Source organism: Clinocottus analis, unplaced genomic scaffold (assembly GCF_023055335.1).
Source record: "Clinocottus analis isolate CAN_PGR_092001 unplaced genomic scaffold, fCliAna1.0.p SCAF_11, whole genome shotgun sequence".
Classification (NCBI taxonomy): domain Eukaryota; kingdom Metazoa; phylum Chordata; class Actinopteri; order Perciformes; family Cottidae; genus Clinocottus; species Clinocottus analis.
In genome coordinates this window covers 3,075,123-3,098,724 of record NW_027175832.1, presented here as the reverse complement: position 1 = coordinate 3,098,724, position 23,602 = coordinate 3,075,123, and the positions used below count along the sequence as shown (strand labels likewise).

Here is a 23,602-nt window from a genome sequence, read left to right as displayed (position 1 = left end):
TGCCCTCCGTGGCCCACACTTCCAGGTTACTTCGCCGCTTGATTCGGGTTGAGGTATCGATCTTCCCGGGGACACCGTGATGGCAGAGCGCACTTAGTTCGAGTCTGTTTATTCCATTGAGGGAAAACAAGGAGGAGTGCAGGGGGAGGAGTGGCCCATAAGATTATCAGCCTTGCCGGTGCCCATTTTGGGAATCTATTAATATCACATATTTAAGAAGTCGACACTTCTAAAGTATAAGCTATATTTATGAGTATGAAATGATTACCAGCAATGATTGGCGGTTAAGGCGTCTGAAGTGCATCCAATTCTTTTCTTTTTTGCTTACCTTTCCTCCTTATCTAAGGCATCTCTCTGTCCATATAAAGTAGAGCACAGTGCTGGTAGTGAAGTGACATGCAGAGGCCCGATGTCCAACAACCCAGACATACCGGCCAGGGCTCTTTTTATAAAGCAAAGTGCCTCCTCGTGTAGGCATGACACAAGCTGACAAGATGCACCTGAAGGTGGAGAAAGTATATTAATCTGCAGCTTTTGACATCAGACACCAAACTCAGAGTGTTTTATTTGGCAGTGGTGCGTAGTTTAAAGCCCAATTATCTAACCGCAGAGGACAACAGCCAGATAAAAGGAGCCCTTTCTCCATAGATGGATATGTGGCAAGTGTACACATGTTGGATACCTCCGAAATACATGTGGAATACATCTTGTCTTCATACGACTTGATAAGCGGTTTACTTTGCCCAGTGGCGTTTTTTTGGCTTCTCTTTTCAACTTGAAACTGTAAAGGGTACACCTGCTTTTCCTAAAAGAGGACAGATGAGAGGATTCTCCAGCAGCTTCTTATTTTCTTTGAAGTGTTCTGCTGCATTCATTTATCCTTTGCATTACATTTTAGGAACCTGAAATTGGCTTCAGGCTATGAAAGCAGTCTGCTCTAAACGTTTGATATGACTGTGTTTGCCAGCTCACATCGGCATGAAAGAACTTAGGATTTTAGCAAAGCTCGCAGTGCAGCTCTTAAAGATGGTCGGTATGGCCGCCATGTTTGTTCAAACGCAGAATGAATGACATGAAATGTTGTACAGACATTCGTGGTCCTCAGAGGATGATACCTTTGACGACCCTCTGATTCTTCCTTGAATGAGGTTGACGTTTGCATTGGGCTTTCGGTGAAACTGTGGGATGGATTCCCATATAATTGAGTACTGACATTCATGTCCTTCCTGTATTTCATTTTGTTGATTACCTTCAGTGATCTCCGGGCCTTTCTTGGAGCGCCAGGGTAAAGACATTCCCATCAGCAAGTAGCCAGTGTTAGCATGCTAAGGTGTTTAACAGCGTACACATTATACCTTCAGCATCGGCACGCTAACGTGTTCATTGTGAGCAATTTAGCATTTAGCTCAAAGCTAATAAAAAAAGCAAAGAGTACAGTCTCACAAAGGCTCTTGATGTAAGGTTTCTCAGCGCTGTATAAAGAGGGTCCGGTATCAAATAAAGTGGCAGCCGGCTATAACAGCCAGGGAATGGATGGAAAACTCAAGATTATATCTAAATGAACCACTGAGAGCAAACATAAGTAGGAGCTTTGTATGAGGTTTGGGAATGAGGGATTGTGATTTATGCACAGAGTAATTTATTGTGAATAAGTCTTAAAAAGATGACAGTTTTGGCAGGTCGCGTGTGAGTGAGGTTTAGCTTAAGTAGAGCATTTCTTGGAAACATAATACTCTCTCCTGTCAGTTCAACCTGGGAGGAAAAGGGCGGGGGGGATCTTAATCTACTTGATTTATCAAAATATTCCTGTGTGAATGATGGATGTCAAACCCTCTCAAGCAGCTAATTTTGTTTTCGATAAGTTTGTGGACATAAACTCTTGTCTTGGAGATTACATACACACAACTTGTGCCGGAGGTCAACGATATCATAATCTGGTTCACTGTGACTGTGATGAATAAATCGTTGCTTCCAGCAACAGTGTATGGATCGCATCATATGCAGAAATTATAAAGTCATCTCGGGCTCTATAACTCCGGCTGGTCCTGGCGAAAGGGAGAATGTTGTCATCATAAATGTGTCTGAAAGTGTTTCCAAAGCATTTCTTAAATCATCAGTCACTTCTAGTGGTGGTCTGGCCCACAGGGAGCATAACAGACCCTCATTTATCTCCTTCACAAGCAGGAGGAACAGGTCCACTGGTGTTGGGTTGCAGGCCTCTCCGCCTCCACACACACACAGACACACACAGACACACACACACAAACACAGTTCTTAGTGTTGGATCCGTTGTAACTCTTTTAGTTTTTGAGCTTTTGCAGTGTGACAGGTGTTACGGACAAGCAAGCAGGAATATGTTTTTGGGCAATATTTTGGCCTGTTTGAGTCTTTTTTTGCATCCATGTCCATTTAAAGACCGGTTGAGATTTGTCCCGTGATATCTGAAGTATTTAGCATGAGGCCAGTCACGACAATAACGTCATAAACGTATCGTATGACACATGGACATGACCTCCATTATTTTTGCTGACCTCGATGCACGTTTGTTTACATAATGCCTTCAACATTTTAGCCATGACGATGTGGAATCAAAGGGTCATTTCCCAGATTCCCCAAATTCCTCAAAAATGCCTCCTCGAGCAGTCAATAAGACACCTTTTTGGAAAGATTAGGACCTAAATAATCAGAATCTGCAACAACAAACAAATCCTTGGTCTGTTACGAAGGAGTTTCAGTCAAAAAAACTGTGTCGTTCGGTTCAAAAATGGAAAAATTACTTATTTTAAGCCAAGAGATTGTCTGAATGGGGCATGCTGGGACTTAAAATGGGAGCGAGAGGAAAGGTTAAATATTGTCTGAATTCAAATTGTCCAGTTGATTTATTCTGTTATGACACAGCCGCATATCGGGTGCATATCAGGGTTCAGCATGTTGAAGTAATATCATCATCACACATTTATGTGTTTCTCTCTCTTTTCCCGCAGGATGTCTAGTGTTTCTCTGTGGCTGCATCTCACCTCAGGAACCTTTACCATTAATACCTCACGCTGTTCATGTTACAGCATTTTCATAGACCAGGTTCTGAACTTCTACAAACCTTTACTCTCTCCTCTCCCCACTTCCTCTCTTCAGACCCATCACTTACGTTCATTTCCCTCCAATTCTTCTCCTCTCAATTCACTGTTTTCTTTGCTGCGCTATGCAATCCTAGAGGATAATAGTCCTGTGCGTGTGTACATGTGCGTATGTGTGAATGTGTATGTAAGTAGGCCAGGACACTCCTATGAGTCACTGTAAATCTCTTCTAACTCACAAAGGTTTATCATCCGCTGCGAGTGCTTCTAACCTCACCCTGCAGCTCTTTACACACGGACCTGACTGTAGAGTTTCAGGAAAAAGAGAAAAACTGCGATCAAGTTCGTCATTTTTCTTTCTGCACACATCCTTGACACCGTACCAAACATCCGTCCAACGTGCTTCCTCAGTGGAAGTCATACTGTTGCAATCGGTTGATGATTGACAGACAGGCCGTCCTCAGCAGACACCTCACGCTGTTCAGGGCATCAGAGGTCGGCGCGTGTTGCACATCCACCAGCGCAGCCATCGTGACGGCATTGTGTTGCTTTTTTCAGAGAAAAGATCTGAGGAAGAGGAGGGCTGGGTTCTGAGATTACCGGCGTCAGAGAGGCAACGCCGAGAGTCGGAATTACATGTGAAAATAATTTCACACGCTCGCTTTGTTTTCTTCATTTTTTTGTCTGGCTTTCAGCTGTTCTGCATGGCAAAATAAACTGTTCAGATTTAATCACAGGTGGCAGACTAAAGTACAGTAAGGCAGTGACCACACACACACACACACACACACACACACACACACACACACACACACACACACACACACACACACACAGAAAGACAGACAGTTGTTTAATTTACAAACCATCTGCTGCAGTCAGTTAGGTGACTAGTGTGTGTGTGTGTGTGTGTGTGTGTGTGTGTGTGTGTGTGTGTGTTGCTGTGATGAACAAATACAGCCTGTTATAAAGTAACAAATATAGTCTTTGTTGTCATTGGCATGGATTCATTTGTCTTCACTATATTTTATACAATAACACATGTGAACTTTTAAGTGATAAAATATTCTTTACTGATTCTTTGGGGTGATTAAATAAACGTCGCTGGCTCTCGACAAATGTGTCCCATTATACAGTCTGTCTCTGAACTCTGACTTTTCGATGAAAAGGTCCATGAAGTGAATCTGTGTTCCTGCCTTTCTGTTTCATTCGCTAACACTACAATGGCTCACGTTCTTTAAAAACCTGTTGGATTCTGAACAATGCACATGTACGGTTATCACAGTTTCATCATGTTCATACTCGAAAGAGGTTGACATATTTACTTTGTGTGTGTCTGGTGTGAAATGACGCAATGCCTGAAAGGTTCTCTTTCAGAAATACCAGCTAAACTCGACTTTTAACTTCTGTGTTACGCTGTTGAATGCTTAGTTTTACTGGATATGTGCAACATGCAGTGTTTTCCTCGTGTTTCCTAACAAAGGAGCTTAGTCGGTAACAGAGACGAAGGCACGGATCTGATTTTGAGTTTGACCACTGAAATCAGTTAAGGAAAATTCTATATTCACCTTTTTTTTTAGATGTTTAGATGTTTTTAGAAGTTAGATGAGAAGACCTCATGTTTGTACACTTTGTAAATCTACAGCCATCAGCTGGTTAGCTTAGCTTAGCATAAAAATTGGCCGGCACAATTAGCAGATCAGCACCTCCTAAAGCAAATGAGTAACACGTTATACTTTAAAAAAAAAAACGAAATACGACAATTTGCCATTTTACTGGTGGTATGTACCAAACTATTTTTTCGGCTAGCAGCAGTCCAAGAAGTTTCTGTTCCCGGACAAATTGAGCTTTTAAATCTCTGGCTTTTGTTTGTTGCCAGTCCTAATGCTAAGCTACGCTAATTGTCTCCTGAAGACATATTTTTTTTGTATTGATCTTTTCCTTCAATTACAGAAAGAAAGTGAATAAGCATATTTCCCACAACTAATTCTTTACTATTCCTAAAGCTGATCTCATTTAAAAAATATTCAATACATATGTGAGACACAATGAACTTAACGTGAGCTGCACAATTGAAATAGAGATTACAGCCAGCATGTAACCGGCACAGAGTTTGCATGAGGCTATGTGACTTGATGTAGATATACTACGTACGTATAAAGACACAACCTCCACCAGGTTGCTGCGCTGGCCAAATCATATGATGTCACAGGAAAGGAAAGGAAGGGCAAGACAAACAAACAGGGTGGTTCTCCGTCTGTGCGATGGGGCCTCTGTGAAAACAACCAGACAGCTTTTATCCCAGAACACACACTGCTGACTCTCATGTTATACATAGAACATATCGCAGTGAATTTAAAATTGCTCTAAGACTACTTTTTAAGGCCTTGTCCTTCTGATGTGGCCAGATTTACCACCTCCGTGGTTCACTTTGTTCTGTGCGCTGAGCGTCAGGGTTGTGGACTCTCAGCTGCCTGCGTGAACTTTGTGGGCTCGTTAAACCGACGCTAATCCTCGCTCGCTCCAGAACATCTTTTATGTGTCATTTGCAGATACACACCGCCCCGATTATAATGCTTACTGTAAACAACGCGACACTCTCAAGCGACACTCGGTGAGATCTGTGTGTGACGTGTGATAAATCCCTTTTTTAAAATGTCTTACGAATAGATGGCTGAACCGGTCCTGCACGTCGGCTCTGGTGTGATAAATTCTCCCTCTGACTGTGTCACAGAAAAGTCCTGAGAATGATGAATGGAGGTTCAGATGACAGCTTGCCCTGGTTTACAGGCCTGGCTCCTCCCTCTCGCTCGCTCTGCCCCGTAGCTCCTGTTTTTTAATGCTCCCCAGATGGGATTGAGGTTGCTGTGACAGGCAGTGACGCAGGCGGGGTGTCGAGTATCAGGGCCACTGACAGTTAACCATCAATCACACGTCTTACCAGCCAGCCACTTAAATAACAGACGCTGTAACACACCTCTTTTTACACCTTTTTTTTTTTAAGGGCTTTATGATCCTGAAGAATGTTGGCTTCAGTTTGGTCTTCAGACTAGAAAGTAATTGTCTGGCGTGTGTGTGTGTGTGTGTGTTTGTGTGTGTGTGTGTGTGTGTGTGTGTGTGTGTGTGTGTATGTGTGTGTGTGCGTGCTTTGAGGCAGATGTGAATGAAGCCATGCATGTGTGCAGTTACAGATGCCAGACCAGGTAGGATGTGTTTCAGCTTGCGTGTTATCTTTTATGATCAATATTTTCTGCACCTTTTCTGCATATGAACATCTTTGTCTCATTTACAGTCTTCATCTTCATTCAATATTATTGTTTACTGACTTTCCGTGTAACTCCTGTATTGGAGAACGGGATCATATTTGCATATTGTTTGACAAACTACTGTGCAATTTGTAACTAAAAACTCACAAAAGGAGTTTCTCTTTTGCAAATGTGAGGATTTTGCATGCGTTTTCCCAAATGCGGCACGTTTGAGATGTTTTGTTTTCACCCCAAAATAAGTCTGCTGATATTTTCATATTTGAGAGGCTGAAGCACATCTTTTGGCATGTCTTTGTCTTTGGATAGATAACTCAAAAAGATAATCAGTTATCAAAACTGTTTGCTGATGGATTCTTTGTTAATTGACAAAACACCGATCTCTGCAGTGTCCAGTATTTCCACAAACTAATATATATATATATATATATATATATATATATATATATATATATATATATATATATATATATATATATATATATATATATATATGCATATATATCTATATATATATATATATAGATATATATATATATATATATATATATATATATATATATATATATATATATACACACACACACACACACACACACACACACACACACACACACACACACACATCCATATTGGCTCATGCAATCTCACTAAATCCCAGTAGAGGGACCCTGTTTTCTTTCAATTCTCCAGACGACTACACACATCAGCCATCACTCTGCAGAGAAACTGTATCCGATATATTATTACCCCTCTCACACAACATGATTATTTAAAACAAACTCCCATTCTGTTGGTTTTATTTGTGTTACTTGAGGCTGAGAAAGGGAGAGAGGGAGGGATCTAACCCGGCGGTGAGTGCGACTGGCTGGCATGTGAAAGACACAAAGACAATGGAGTTGTGTAGGAAGACCAGACGTCCAAATGGTCACGGTACCCCTGGGTGTGCTTCCTGTCCGGACAACAAGTACACTTAGCCTGGACGCTGACCTTTGACCCCTTGAAAACACAAAAACCGTCAGTTGACATTATTAGCGTACACATTGTTGTGTGTGTGCTTAAGGACCAGGCACAATGGCACGTTCTTTGCATCACATTTAGGGCACATTCGCCCGTCAACACTCATATAATCTAAACATCTGCAATATTTTTTCCCCCAGTATGAATATAATATGTATTATACAAAAGCAGAATATACGTTTTATCTGAAAGTACATAGGAAAACCATTTTATCAAGTGATTAGTTGCAGTAAAACAGCAAAAGAAATAGCAGGAAATATAATGTATGTCAAACAACAACACAAACTTTAAATCAACACCTCTCTGACCTACAAACATTGTCACAAGCTATCTTCACACACTGTAGAGAGTGTGTGTTTTAAAATCATTGCTTCAGTCTAGTTTGGATCTCCATTTGTTGTTATTTAGGCAACAACTGCTCCTGGTGTTCATGCTCATACATTTCTCTTCACGCACATGCCACAACATGATATTGCTGTGTGTGTCTGTGTGAAAGCTAAACAGTTCAGTGTCATGAGCAAGTCACGACGACGTTCACTTCATCGGGAAAGACGAGAAAACTGAAAGGGGAATAGCAGCGAGGATAAAGACGTGGGCGATATTTTGATCTGTGATCTAATTTTAGCTCGGCATCAGCTTCAAATAGAAACCTCCCCATAAATATTCATGAATGGAAGGGGGGAAGTCTGCAGCTCTGTGATGCCGAGGGGAAAGCGAGGGGAGGGGATGACTCTGTATTCTACCTGAAACTCCTATTTTTAGCTACGTCGCTGCCTCTCTCAGTCTCGTCCCCGACTCCCCGTGCACGGGGGGAGGCTAAATTTAGCTGCAGAGAGGCAGCAGCGTCGTGCAGAGACAGAAATAGGAACACGTTTACGGTCAGAGCACGCGGTAGCAGCCGGGGATGCAGCGTCAAGAGAGAGAGAGAGAGAAAGAGAGAGAGGTCAGAGCAAGATAGATGGAGAGAACAGGATGGAGAGCGAGGAGTGGATGTCGCTGCATGTGTACTTGTACTACTATAGGGGTGATGTGTGTGCTCATGGAGCAAAACTACACACAGTGTAAGATGGCACGTTTCACTGCACATTGCAGGCATCATTTACACATCTTAATACCTATGTTTCTGTACAGAAGATGAGTAATCCTCCCATTTGTGACACACACACACACACACACACACACACACACACACACACACACACAGTCAAATACACATTTGTACATTTGCAGGCATGCAGCCACAGTCACACGGTGCACAGTTAAGAAGAAAAAACCCCTCATGTGCGTGTTTTAGAACGGGCTGTACTCTCTTCTTGCTCTTTGAAATTGTATTTACTCTTCCTCTCTCTTTGCTCTTTTACTCCTCACCCATCTGTCTTCCACCCCCCCCCCCCCCTCCCTCTTCTGACTCCTCTCCCCGGTTATGTATAGTGCAGTCAGTGAGTCGGGATCTGTCACATGAATGGAGGTAGGGGGGCTTATGTTCAGTGTTACGTAATAGCCAGTAACACATCAACGTCTTGTCCTCATGCAGCATCCGAGGAGACGAGCAGGGAGGGGAGGGAGGATGGAGGAAGGATGGAGAGAGGAATGAAGGGGATGTTTGCGTGTTTGTTACTGCACATTAGTTGCTGTGCTGTAGAAGACATACACCTGTATTTTTTGCTCTTTTACCTCTACCGTTTCATATATCCAATATGTATTTATTAACAGATCGTAACGTGGAGATGGATCCACTTGAGCGCTGCGTTGTTCAGTCAGTTCAGGAGTTTGTGACGTTCTCATGACTGTGATGGTTCATTATATCCCATATTTATCATCAAGAGACAGTTTGAGCTCAAACACTCCTGCAGCAATAACTCAGGGGAAATCTTTGGACATCATACAGCATGGATTTCCACTGCTGTATTTATTTGAAAAATATTGAATGTGTGTGTTAGCTACTTGCCCGCCCCAAATCCTCCCCAGTCTGCTAATGGTTGTTTTGCCAAAGCATGGATTTCTGCTCTGGACTTCCTCACACTGTTTAGAAAAGGATAAGTGTTGCCAAACGGAGCTGCAGGTCAACGGACTCTCTCTGGGTTTGCATGTCAGCAGAGGAACTGTGGGAAAAATAGAGATGTGGATCAAAGCAGAAGCGTGCCCAGACTGTGAAGAGAAACTTCTCCTTTCCTCCGTTTGGTTTGTCTGTAGTCGGATCGTGTTTGATCAGGAGGAACTCCTCCTCACCTTGAATGTCGGGCTATTTTTAGACTCACACTCACACGACCTCACGTCAATACTGGGAGGATCATTTTATAGCTGCTGTTCACACACACACACACACACACACACACACACACACACACACACACATATACGAATATACAAAGACCACCTCTGGATGTTCTTACAGACAGACACTCTTGTAGCTTATTTGCATGCCATCAGCTTTCACATCTTAATAATGTGTTCATGCTGTTGTGTTTATCAGCCTCATTTCATTACGTACATACACGCACACATACATACACACACATACACACATACATACATTCATACATACATACATACATACATACATACATACATACATACATACATACATACATACATACATACATACATACCTTACATACATACATACATACATACATACACACACACATACATACACACATACACACACACACACACACACATACCTTACATACCTTACATACATACATACATACACACATACCATACACACACGTACACACACACCTTACATACACACACGTACACACACACCTTACATACATACATACATACATACATACACACACACACACACATGCACACACACACACGCACACACACACACACACACACACACACACACACACGCACACACACACATGCTGGAAGACATGGGATTTGTGAGTTTGTGTTTTTCTTGAAGCCTCCAGCCGGAGCCGGCTCCGGCTGGAGGAGGATAACCCGTTTGCAGCCATTCTGTCTGTGTTTCTCAACACCCACTCATTGTGGTTCCTTTCTAATTTTGTTTTTCTTATCACGAACAACAAACGCAGTGCTGGTTTTAGTCACATCACTGTGCACTCCCACATCTTCACACTGCCCTATCCTTTGTGGCACCCTCTTAAATCTGTCAGTTTTTAGCTCTTATTTCAGTCTTTACTGCTTCATAATCGTCACACTTCCTTCTAAATTACACAATTTCCTGTTCAAGGGATAAAAACGTCTGAGTGCTGTTACCCAGTCATAAAAACGTGTGATATTTTTAGTTTTGAAGTATTGTATATTGTATGTCTCCCTTTCATTGTTTCTGGAGCAGCACCAGCCTCTCTAAACAAGCGGAACATTTTCATCCCCAAATGAAATCCCCAAATACATCCAATAACAAATACTTTTTGGACTCTTCGCAGACATGCTGTGTGAGATATGACGTGTTCAAACGAGCAATATTGTCTTCGTAGGATTCATGTGTCGGCGGTAAAAGCGATCGCTCAGAGTTCGGTGTCCATGGAGGACGTATGGATGCTTCTTTCATTTCCTTTCCGTTCTGTGGGATGAATCAGTGTGTTTGTGTGTTTATCCATAAAGTGTGTTTTGAGTCATCTCACCTGAATACATTCCTTCCCAACCTTTCTCTCTTGTTGTAGTTTTGATGTGGAGAATGGCTTGGCCGTGGGGCGCAGCCCCCTGGACCCTCAGACCAGCCCCGGCTCCGGCGGTCTGGTCCTACAGGCCAACTTTCCTCACAGCCAGCGGCGGGAATCCTTCCTCTACCGCTCCGACTCTGACTTTGACCTTTCACCCAAAGGTCCTTCCAGAAACTCCTCCACTGCCAGTGACCTGTAAGTTGATTCCAGATGTTCCCCGATCAATATCGTTGATATGGCACCTCTTTGTGAACTGGAGACACGATATGCAATGTTTGTTTTGCTTGATTTATTCAAGATTATGACGACCTTCAGTTACACCCCTAAGAACTAAATAGTTCCTCCCTTTTTTATGTTGTGTTTATTAAATGATGGGCCTGCTTTCCACAACTTAAATTCCCACTAAAAGCATGCTGAATAAACTGTGATGCTCTAATGAAATATACAATTGATATCTCACTGTGCAAAAAGTCTTTCAGCCTCAATCTTCATACCAGTGTTCTGCCTGCTGCGCTTTAGGTCCCATACAACATGAATGTATGTACTGTAGATATGCAGTCTTCACTCTAAATATATATACATACAGTATATCACAAGTGTAGCATGAGACGTCTCCGTACAAAGACGTTGGCCCTAATGCTGAGATATTTCTGTAGGATTACTAGTAAATACTATGAAATCAAAAGAAGATATTCTCTGTTGAAAAAAAGATCTCCATGTCTCTCTTCTTTGTGCTGAGAGGTTTCCACAAAATTTAAACTAGTCTTTTTGACGTTTTCTTCGGATTACTAGAGAGCGCTCTAAAGCCAAAGGCCATCCTGTTTCGGTGGATATTCTGCTTTTCCTGTATTTGATTAAACTTTTAAGTAAATTTAGATTTCTTGGAGAGAAAATTTTAGTTTTTATATGGAAACATGCTGTGCATTGCGTGTCAAAACGATCCACAGATCTACAGCCCGACCGTAATGCAACCAGCTGATCTTCCACCTCAAATGCTTGTAAATCAAATCCGCTTCACTTGCATTGCAAGAAATTGGAAGAAAGGAGCACATTTCTTGTCTGTTATTTCTTTTTTTCGCTGTTTGTGTTTCACGATATGTCCCTCAAACCGTCCCCTACACAGTTCATATTGTCTAAACACCTTTAAGTCTGAAAAGTAAGCAGTCACAGGTCTCCTTATCGACTCTCGCCTATCTGTTTTTGAAGGGAAGAAAGCTTGAAGCACTGGGAAGTCAACTGGTTGTCATCTCGGTGAGACATGATAAAACAAAAATGAAGATAAAAACACTGACTCTGTCCCCTTGAAGCCTTTTCCTGCATTCCCTCTAGATGGCTTCATGGTCATTTCCCACCTCCCTCCTGACAAATGTGACTAAATATTAAACACTTAATCAAGCGAAGCACCCGGTTCTCTCTTGTTTGTTTGTGCATGTGACGCTTAATCAGAGACAACCAAGTCTGTTTTGATTTACTTGTAAGTATTTACCAGTTTGTACTCATATATCACCCTTCCACCTACCCCAATCTGTTTCCTCAGTGCATGACATTTGTTTTTTGACAAAGCTACATTTTAATTGAATGCTGACAAAGGGTGAATGAGGAAATCTGAGTAAGTAAATACAATAAGGTATTCTCTGGCTGCCCGGTTGTTCAGACTCTTTTTATTTTTTTGTAGATAGAAGTGATACCAGGTGCAGTTTGGTTTCTATTTATTTCATCTTAACAAAGTCGTTGAGCCTTCATATCTAACGCTGATGAATTAATAATATTAATTCAGGAAATTATAAATTGGTTGTAATGCATTTCCCTCCTGTCTCTTCTGTTCTGTATTGCAGACACACAGAAGACATGATTGTCACACCATTTGCACAGGTGAGTCTATGGAAACCTTCCCATTCAACCTTTTTTTTTGGAGCAATTTTCCCTTTTGTGCTATTTGAACATTTGCCAGATGGTCAAATCAAAAGAAAATCCTGTTAATTTGTCAGCTAAAGACCGAAACAGGTCTTTAAAGAAAAACTACAATGAAGCTCCAGATGGTAGGAGACCGCCTCATCCGAACAGCCCCTCAGCATTATGTTGGCCTTGCAACGGGATCAGGCATCCCCCGCTGGCGTCGCACGGCTCTTGCGTGGGACGTGCGTCACACTTGTGCTCACTTTACACCATGAAAGAAGCGGCGAATCCAATACTGCTGGATCGTGCTGTTCAAATTTGCATGCAGGCCGATAAGGGCCGCCACATGGGTCGGGCCCCGGACACCGGATACGTATGTGGGCTCCCTCTGTGTGCGCTGAGTCAGTGTTTGGCTCCAGATGGAGTGACAGACATGACATAGAGGGGTGTCAGTGATGCCTTCAAAACATCAGAAAGGGGAATGCCTCCACGTAGCTCTTCGGCTGGGAGGACGAAAGCCACATATCTGGTTTCAAAGGCTCGTCAGAGATTCACATTAGATTCGACATGAATTCAATTAGGCAGTTATGTAAGGCTATGAATTACATTATATCGATGCTTTCACCGTACATACAGTACATGAATACATGTATATGATGCTCTTTCACATTCAGTCTTTTGTTCCTCGTAGGTCCTCGCCAGCCTGAGGACAGTCCGAAGTAACTTTGCCGTCATAACTGACCAGCAAGATCGCACGGCCAGCAAGTAGGTTCTTTAGAAAATGTATGAAAATTAATATTCTAACAATTTTACTGTCACACGTGACAAATGTAATCCTGCTGTGGGGGGTTAGGGTGTTTTTTTTTCGCTCGCTGACTGTGGATGATCTCTGTCTACAGGACGCGATCCTCAGGCAGCAACCCACCATCCATGTGCAAGACCAGCCTCGCAGGTCGGTACAGGTATTAGAGGAGTGGGCTAACTACTAATCAATATCCCGTTGTCAACACTGACCCTGGTCAGAAAGACATGGTGTCATGAGAACATTATGCGGAACAGTATGCAGATTAATCTATTATTCTGCCGTCATATTTTAGCTCAACATGTGTCTTCAATCGGAAAAATCTTGATATTGGTTAAGTAAGGAGTGACGCAAGATGTAATAGAATTGAAGTATAAAGTACCGTGAAGTACTTTGTATTTGTAGTTACATTCCACCACAGATGAAATCGAACATTTGTTCTGTGTTCCCAAACAACAAGAACAGAAGATTAACAGCTCATTTAATGCTCCAGTTAAACACTCTTTTGGAAATCTGAACAGTATGTGCATGCTCTGTAAGAGTTGTATCCTTCCCATAATGCTTTGTTTTGTTTGTCTGGTACAGAGGAGCCTCACCAGCAGCTGGCAATAGAGACGCTAGATGAGCTGGACTGGTGTCTGGAACAACTGGAGACACTGAAAACTCGACACTCTGTCAGCGAGATGGCCTCCAACAAGGTACTTCAACGTAACACGTTTACACATCACCAACAGCCCCGCAGCGATAAACTGAACATACACACACTTGTCACAGAATGAAAGGTAGAGACACACTGCCACTCTGTTCAGGGCAGCATTAATAGTTCAAGGTTACAGTGCGCTGACATTAGTTATGTCCATCTTGCTGCCATTTTGGACGTCCGACTCCAACTCTATGAACACGGGTACAGGAGATGACCCTGAACTCATTGAGGTCAAGGCTGGTACATTTTATAACGATTCCAATATTTGAATGTTCATCACATTGAAAGAGTGAAACATATTACAGTAAATTAGCTTGTGGTGTAAATAGCTTAGTGTTTCCCCTTTTAGATGAAATACGTCATTGTTTTTTTTCTTATTATTAGAACGGATAATAGAATCAATACTTAGAACATGTTGATCATTTTCAGCAGTTTTTCATTCGTGGATGGCAATCTCATGCAGCCTAAATTAATAGGCTTCAAGTACAACACAAAGCATGTGCATTGATGCACTGTAAGTGCAGTTAGCCTTCACTGATCCCTAAACGAATCTGAAAGCTCTCTAATACAGAGAATCCATCAAGAAAATACAAACAGACTCTCCCACCCGTCAGCTGCTGGAAGACAGGCTTATTCCATGAATGGGCGGGATGGCTTCGCATGCTAATAGAGACTAGACACACCCTCCTCACACTTGTGTGCAGAAAAATGTTAATGAGGTTGTAGGAGATGGAAATGAAACGGCATCCCCCCTGATCCATTTGCCCGGCGTGAATCCTGGAGCTTGTGATTCCATGATAAGACTGGCCACACAACAAGCACATGCTCTACATGCTAACACACACATATACACACTTCCTCCAATCGTATAACATGCACATTACCTGCCTTACCCACAGGTCACATGCCACATGTATATGCTTGGATACATAAACCATTACACACACACACACACACACACACACACACACACACACACACACACACACACACCACACTCTCACCCAGATCAGTCAATGAGAAGCTTTAGTCCATGTTGGCTCTTTAAAACATCGACTTCGCATCTCTGACCAACTCATTAACACAATTTTGTTGAAAATCGTGACTTCTGAGAGTGTCTTTGAGGTGTTACTAGTCATCCCCGCTGATGTGATTTGACGCATTCTTGGATTCAGTTTGGATTTATTATTATATTTCAACATACACACCAACATATAAGCCGTGCTAAAATATTTTGTTGTGTTATGTGTGCGATCATATTCATGATAATGGTGTCTATATATACCCACATCTTTGTAATATGTGTTGCACGTTTTCTATTTTTGGCTCCATGAATGAAAGACCCCCACCCACCTCCATTCAAAGCGTTTCCTTCACATCTTCTTCAAACTTGGTGCACATGGTGTGTGACACACTCAGCCCTGCCTACTTCGTACATCCTCCCCTCCTCCGCCGCCAATGAGAGCCCTCGGCCTCTCACAGCGGCTCCTGCAGCAGTCGCCTGATTGGCTGCTATTCTTAGGCCTTTTTGGAAGGAGGCGGAGATTAGAGTACCTCGTTCTCTCTCTGTTTACACACATAGGGGAGCAGGCAGTAACTGAGTGAATGGAGTCAGGGGGAACCAGGGAGTGTGGCTTCTCTGCCTCGCATCCCCGCATCCCACAGCGTTCCCACGGCCACACTTCCACACTTTTGTTCTTCCACGGACCTCGAAACAGTTTTTTTCCCCCATTTGATCAGCTCGTACTGATCAAAGCTTCCAGCGCACAAACTAGTGGACCGTCTGCTGGCTTTGGATTTTGCTCAGGCAAGCAGTATAGGAGCACAAAGTGTCCCTGCTGTCTGGCGAACAGCAGTGCAGGGAGGACGACCAGAGAGCTCGGCTCTCTCACTCAGTTTCATTTTTGCTCCCATGCTTGACTCTGCTCTGAAATGCCAGAGGAGAGTTATTTCATCGCTGTGTCGTGGATGTTCATTCAGGTAAGAAGGAGGCGAGGGACCAAGTGTGTGGGAGGAGATGCGACAGCTCGACAACTGGTCGTTGAGATGAGACAGTGGACTTTCTCTGAGACTCGAGACCTTCAATTAGATTTGTAGATATTTGATTTGATGAACTTCATCCGCATGCATGCATGTGTGGTTGCAGACTACTACGGGTCAAATGTGCCATGCATTTTTCTGTCTCCAGTTACCTTTTGTGAGACACATGCAAATGTTCAAAGAAAGAATCTCGGTGGCTATATTAATAGATGGTTAATGGTTGGCTATGTTTTAGTTTCTCAGACTTCTTGTAAGTTAAGTGTTGTTAGAAATGAGATATTTGGGCTTTCAGCACACAGTGCATCAAGAGTTGTTATTTGCTTTTGTGGGCTGCTTTGTGGCATCTGTACTCACATTACATTTAGTTTGTCTAAAGCAATGACGCTGCATACTTAAAACCACATAGAAACAACATTCAACAAGTTTGCATTTCTTCAAAGAAAGTGATTTTCTGAATTGAATATGGTTTTGTTCGATTGACAATATATTGCATATTGGATCCATCTTAGTCTGTCCACATTTGAGCAAAACGTGAGTGTGATCAAACTCATGTGTGTGTGTGTGTGTGTCTGTGTGTGTGTGTCCTTTAGTTCAAGAGGATGCTGAACCGGGAGCTCACCCAGCTGTCAGAAACCAGTCGTTCGGGGAACCAGGTGTCTGAGTTCATCTCCAGTACCTTCTTAGGTAAAACACCTTCACTTTGTATATTCCACAAGCTCTACGTAAAGATACGTGTCACTTAAATGACACGTTTTGTGCAAAAGAAAAGTGTTGGAAATGCTGTTAATATTTTGTCTTTTCTTCATCTGACAGAGAAGCAACATGACATGGACATCATGTCCCCTTCCACCAAGGAGAAGGACAAGAAGAAGCGGCCCATGTCCCAGATCAGCGGAGTGAAGAAGGCCACGCACAGCCCCAGCCTCGCCCCCTCCACCATCCCCCGCTTTGGGGTCAATGCCAGCCAGGAAGGACTCCTAGCCAAGGTATACGGACTAGTCCCACACTTGTTTACCTCTATTACAATCATTCGGCATTGTATAGTATGTTGTAATAATATATATTTGCGATTATTGTCCGCCGCCAGGAGTTGGAGGATGTTCACAGATGGGGTATTGACATCTTCAAGGTGTCTGAGTATTCTGGGAATCGCCCACTGACGGTCACCATGTACACCATCTTTCAGGTATCATTTAAAACTGTAAATGAACGAACAAGACATTAAATCAATGAGATGAAGTCAACACTGAAGATGTCATCCGAGCTGCCAGAGGAGCATCACAAGAACTTCATGCCTCGAGCGTCACAAACAAAGACATTTCAATCAACGATTGAGCTTTTCCCTGACTTCCCCTGTGCACCATGTGTTCTTTCTCTCCTGCTGCTTCAGGAACGTGACCTGCTGAAGTCCTTTAAGATTCCAGCGGACACTTTCATTACCTTCATGATGACTTTGGAGGATCATTACCACGCCGACGTGGCCTACCACAACAACATCCATGCTGCAGACGTGGTCCAGTCCACACATGTCTTATTGTCCACACCTGCTCTGGAGGTAGACACCTTAACTCACCCATGACTATGAGCAGATGCACAATTTATGAGGAAGAAATTATCCTTTTTTTAATCCCATTGGGGAAATTATTCTCTGTATTTTAACCCATCCTGAGTAATTAAGGAGCAGTGTGCTGCCGTGAGGCGCCTGGGGAGCAACTGCTGGTCCAGTGTCTTGCTCAAGGACACGTCGAGATTCGAACTATGGGGAGACTGGGGATCGAACCGGCCACCTTGTGGTTACAGGACGACCATTCTCCCCATGAGCTTCAGCCGACCCCGAGAAAATCAAGAAAAGAAAAAGAAAACACGAGCATCTGTATATGTCCTGTCATGTTTAGCACACAAACACACCTCCATCCTCACCCATATTGACAGACCCTGTCTTCTTGTGTTGTCCAAGGCTGTGTTTACTGATCTGGAGATCCTTGCCGCTCTTTTTTCAAGCGCCATCCACGATGTGGATCACCCTGGAGTTTCCAATCAGTTTCTCATCAACACCAGTGAGTTTGCACAGCGCCATCGGGTTTATGTGAACATGCATGAGTGTATTGTATGTGGCAATACACTTTGTTTCCCATTCAGGTGGTTTAGAGTGCTGTCTGTAAAAGGCCTTTTTTTTTCTTTAATTTCTTTCCTTTCAGACTCAGAGCTGGCCCTGATGTACAATGACTCGTCGGTGCTGGAGAATCACCATCTGGCTGTTGGCTTCAAGCTTCTGCAGGAAGACAACTGTGACATTTTTCAGAACCTCAACAAAAAGCAGAGACAGTCGCTGCGCAAAATTGTCATCGATATGGTAGGACACCTCGGTGAAACCCTTGACTTGGTACTGTTTCTGTCTGAAATGCAACTCTATGTACTTCAAATCACCTACAGGTGCTGGCAACAGATATGTCCAAACACATGAATCTACTGGCAGACCTGAAAACCATGGTCGAGACCAAGAAGGTCACCAGTCTGGGAGTCCTGCTGCTGGACAACTACTCAGACCGCATACAGGTGAGAACCACTTCACTCATTGTTAGAGCTGCATTGATCAATATATTTATATGACCGATGAATACAACTAGTGTCATGTGACATCTGACACATTTTGCATCTCATCTCTGCAGAGCCTTTTAGCATCCTTCGGCTCAGTTTTGTTTTTTTGCAGCAACCAACTTTACTGTTTTGGTTCATAAAAGGTGTTAAAAGCTAAAAAATAAAAATAAAAAACCTCAAAAAACAAACAAACTTTACACTACCTACTCAGGAATTAGCCAAAACCGAACAGAATTTAAAGACTTGTGAATAGTTTGCCGGATTCAAATCATTGTGAAAGTTGCACATGTCTGTTGTACTTCTGAATAAGCAACTACCTGCAACCAACAGCCAGTATCTGGGGTTGTGTTTAAAGCTTTCTCTGCTGTCCCAAGTGACAAAAATACTATTTATACAGCTTTACATTGAGTACCTCATAGTATTAGGAGAGCAGTTCATCAACTTCAAAAACTGAGAAAGGAATATGTGTTTTTTTTCACTGCAGGTCCTTCAGAACATGGTGCACTGTGCAGACCTGAGCAACCCCACCAAGCCTCTTGAGTTGTACCGTCAGTGGACGGACCGCATCATGGTGGAGTTTTTCACCCAGGGGGACAGAGAGAGAGACAAAGGCATGGAGATCAGCCCCATGTGCGACAAACAAAATGCCTCAATAGAAAAGAACCAGGTACATTACTTAAGCTTCATTCAGGAAATTGAATGAAGGCTATTTGACAAAAAAGGAACTTGAAGCAAAAGAGAAGCATATTTAGATATAAACCACTTGTTGCCTGTCTCTTTCAGGTGGGTTTCATTGACTACATCGTTCATCCTCTGTGGGAGACGTGGGCCGACCTCGTCCACCCAGATGCTCAGGAGATCCTCGACACGCTGGAGGATAACAGAGAGTGGTACCAGAGTATGATCCCCCACAGCCCCTCGCCGCACCCGGAGAGCCAGCAGGAAGGGGCCCACGCCGGGGAATCCTCAGCACTCAGTGGGGGCAGTGGCTCTGTCACGGCCGACAAGTTCCAGTTTGAGCTGACATTGGAAGAAGAGGGAGAGTCTGATACAGAGAGTCCACCTGGGGAAGAGGAGGGCTTTAGCGGCGGCAGTCGGGGGCCCGGACTCTCCAAAACTGATTCCGGCGGCGGATTTGCTGCAGTATCTGCTACAAGTCGCCTGCTCAGCAAAAAGCTCTCTACTGATTCAGTCAGGACGTTTTCTTTGGATTCTGATAAAGATATGGCAGAAGACAGAGAAACAGACCAGGACGGCGTCTCTGCGGTGCCACGCTTCAGACTCGGCACATAGCACCAGTCAAAAGTTGTATTTCTTTTGGCCTTTTGTTTATTTTTTCTCAATTGTGGTGCCTCCTCTGTCACTCCTCTTCTCCCACTCCAACCAAGCACCGCCAACTCTGGTTTCTGCGGATAGGGTGACAGCAAGCCTCGGGTGGGGAGTGCAGGTGGGTGTGGGGGGGTGTTAGGAAAGTCTGCAGTTTTACACAGCAGTCATTTCCACTGGAGAGAGACAGATAGACTGAGTCTCTGTTCTGATACAGGACAGGAAACCCAAGTTTCTGACCAGTCCTTTGTGTTCTATGTCTCTCAGTCAGACACACCGTGGATAAAGTTCGACAAGAGACAATGAGACATTTCCAACAAATCTTTTACCAGCCAACTCAAGCTCTACAACAACAAACGATGGAACTGTCTTCCTCTTTTGTGAGGAAGTGATGAATGAGTGAAAAATGAGTGAGAACACGACATCTTGTAAGACATCTTGCCAAACTTACAATTTACAGGGACGACGCTGTTTTGCCTGAATTTTTATTGTTTCTCATTCTGTTATCTTTTCTTTCGGTCTACATGCAGTGAAATGTGGTAAAGGAAGATGCAGTAAATAGAAGAGTTTAAAGCAGCGTAAACAAAGTAATGGCAGAAAGAGCTATGCATGATTTTATGCAGGAAACTTTAAATGTAGCAGCCATTTTTCCTTATTATTGTATGAGTAGCACTACTTTCAGCTGGTGTTGCACAGCCCACTTAACTATGTTCAGCAAGCAGTACTTTCAGAAAAATATGACTATATGGGCTTGGATTTTACTTTTAAGATTTTCGGTTGTTTTAGACTTATTATTTCAAATTTTATAATTCTAAGCTATGATTTTTGTCAGCGACAAAACTGAGCCAGGGTCAGTGAAGTGTTATACTGTCAAGGAGTTACATCCAAAGCAATGTGCGCTGTGCACATGGTGCCTCCCAGTGTTCATACATGGAACTGAAGTTCTGGCATTGGAGGTAAATGATTAGCAAGGTTTCACATAGGCCTGTATGGAAAATACATTTAAAACATATTTAACTGTAGGACTACCCACAATATCAGTTATGTTTCAGTTTTATTTCTCTTATTTGTGTTTGTTGTTTTATTTCAAGGCACTCATTTTTGGCATTCTTAGTATTTGGCACCCTTGTTATCAGTTTGCCTTCAAGTTTAGCACTTTACAGTTGTGTTCATAACTAGCCCTCATTGTGGTTTTTTTAAGGGCTTGAGCCAAAACATGAACACATTGGAGGCTGTTGAACAGCTTGTCCATGGCGGTCAAGCAACCAGCACAGACATCATGCAAAAGCTAAATGCTGCAGTGCAGCTAAATGCATTAAAGTATCCATTGAAATCCATTTTCGTTGCTTCATACTGTGTTACACACAGCAACCACCTACTAAAATGTAGTTTCTGGAAACGTTCACTTGCATACATTGCTAAACTGACAAGGGCAACGTGTTAGAAGCACAAGTGTTGCAACAAAACAACAACAACATGTTAGCATGATTGTAAAGAATCGAGGAGACAGTTTCATATGCCAGATTTTCTTTCAGCTTTTTTCTCTCATTGATCAATATTTTGCTCTTCACAGGGACAAAGTCAATGACAAAACAAGTGCCAAGCAAGCATGACACAACCCGTACTGTAATTTCCATTTTGCCACTGGCTACTTTCCATCAGTGACTGATAAAGTTGGTTGATTGTAGCACCCTGTGTGCCAATCCCTCATGTCTGTTCCTTTTTTTCTAACTCTTGTTCAAACAGTAACTGAAACTGATATTTTCTTAAAACAATGATGTTTTTTTGTGTGTGTGAGTGAATGACTGGGTTGACTTTTTTGATGTATTTGCTAAGAAAAAACCAAAGCACTTTGTATGGTACTTTTACAGTTCTGCACTTCCACTACAGTTGAACATGTATAGTGACTGTTTTTTCTGTTGGCAAATTACCTAGTGATTGAGTTGAATTGCACGGGCTGGACCATTACAGCTCTTCAAGGTCTGATGTTGGAGGGATGGAAGTTCTTTTTATAATTGACTGCACAAAATGTGTTTTGTTGAAATGCATGACATTGGCTGCAAGATTTAATGAAGACTATATGGAGAATTTACAAAAACTTAGCCTGATGAGAAACTTTTGTTTGTATTGCCATGAAACAGAGTAGATCATGTGTTAATGTGTGAACAAGCTGAAACGTTTTTTGACGCCTTATTTTCAAACTTGGGATTTTTTTCTTTTTTTTTCCGGGTCATATATGTGTTCACTGTCATGCTGGATTAAACATGTGCAATCCTTTCTGTAGCCATAAACAGAACCAAACAGACCAACACTCAAGGATGCCTTCAACATTACGGTCTATTTAACAGCTTAACGAGCACAAATGCGAATATTCAGTCCGTCTCTTTGCGTGTCACTAATTGTTTGATTTTGTGTATTTTCCTCACAGTTCTTCATGTACAGTTTATTTATTATTTCTATATTTTCTGTCAGGAACAATGGAACAGTAGACTTTTTTTAGTCTGAGGTTTAGTATAGCTTGATGTGTAGAAAGTCACACAGGACATATTTTGACTATAACTTACTTCTTGTTTCATTACTTAATTGCTGCAAATAACGTGATACACAAACAAAACTATTCACTTTCATGCTATTTTTTGTTATAACAATAGGTTAGTGGCAGATTTCTCTACGAGTTTTCTGAAACATTTCTCATCTCCTGTCTTCCTCAGTTTCCACTGATCTGAACAGATCACATGGTCGTATGCTAATCTCAGACGTGTTTGATTCATAGTGAAGATAATATAGTCACACAGCGTCACGTCATCCTAGATCAGTATTACCGTTCTTAGAGATACTAGAATAAGGATCATGAACTAAGACTGCAGCTTTGACAATCCAAACTGTTCGCCCTCTCTCCAACTAGAACTGTATGCCTTGCCAATAAAAGAAACACTATTCACTTTTTGAAGTCTTGTTCTCTACTTTTATGAGGAAACTACATAATAAGAGTAAAGCAGAATATTTGTGTTATTACACAATCTTGTAACAATCGTGTCTTTATATTCAACATTATTAATCTGACAGCTGTAGTTATCAGGTGGCTATATACAACACATGAATTTATAGATTCAAGCTACTCAAGGAACATAAAATAAGTGGCAATACCTCAACCAACTTCAACACTTAAATTCTGCTAATGTTTTTATTCCTGCATCTGTATTAATAATAGAATATTGATGATAATATAACACTCT

At 42.3% G+C, this 23,602-nt stretch overlaps 1 protein-coding gene across 2 annotated transcripts in view; it reads left to right on the top strand.

Moving 5' to 3' along the window:
* pde4ca (phosphodiesterase 4C, cAMP-specific a) overlaps positions 1-23,302 on the top strand; it is a 25,854-nt gene extending 2,552 nt beyond the window's left edge. Inside the window, exons 2-16 of one of the 2 annotated variants that reach the window (XM_068570976.1) lie at positions 11,002-11,196; positions 12,208-12,252; positions 12,837-12,873; positions 13,589-13,662; positions 13,797-13,849; positions 14,285-14,397; positions 17,033-17,126; positions 17,256-17,428; positions 17,530-17,628; positions 17,833-17,997; positions 18,400-18,499; positions 18,641-18,795; positions 18,876-18,998; positions 19,525-19,707; positions 19,824-23,302. In XM_068570976.1, coding sequence (XP_068427077.1) covers positions 11,002-11,196; positions 12,208-12,252; positions 12,837-12,873; positions 13,589-13,662; positions 13,797-13,849; positions 14,285-14,397; positions 17,033-17,126; positions 17,256-17,428; positions 17,530-17,628; positions 17,833-17,997; positions 18,400-18,499; positions 18,641-18,795; positions 18,876-18,998; positions 19,525-19,707; positions 19,824-20,333 — 2,119 coding nt within the window. In that variant the 3' untranslated portion in view covers positions 20,334-23,302. The other variant, XM_068570977.1, reaches the window with a different exon arrangement.
* The last annotated feature ends 300 nt before the right edge of the window (positions 23,303-23,602 follow it).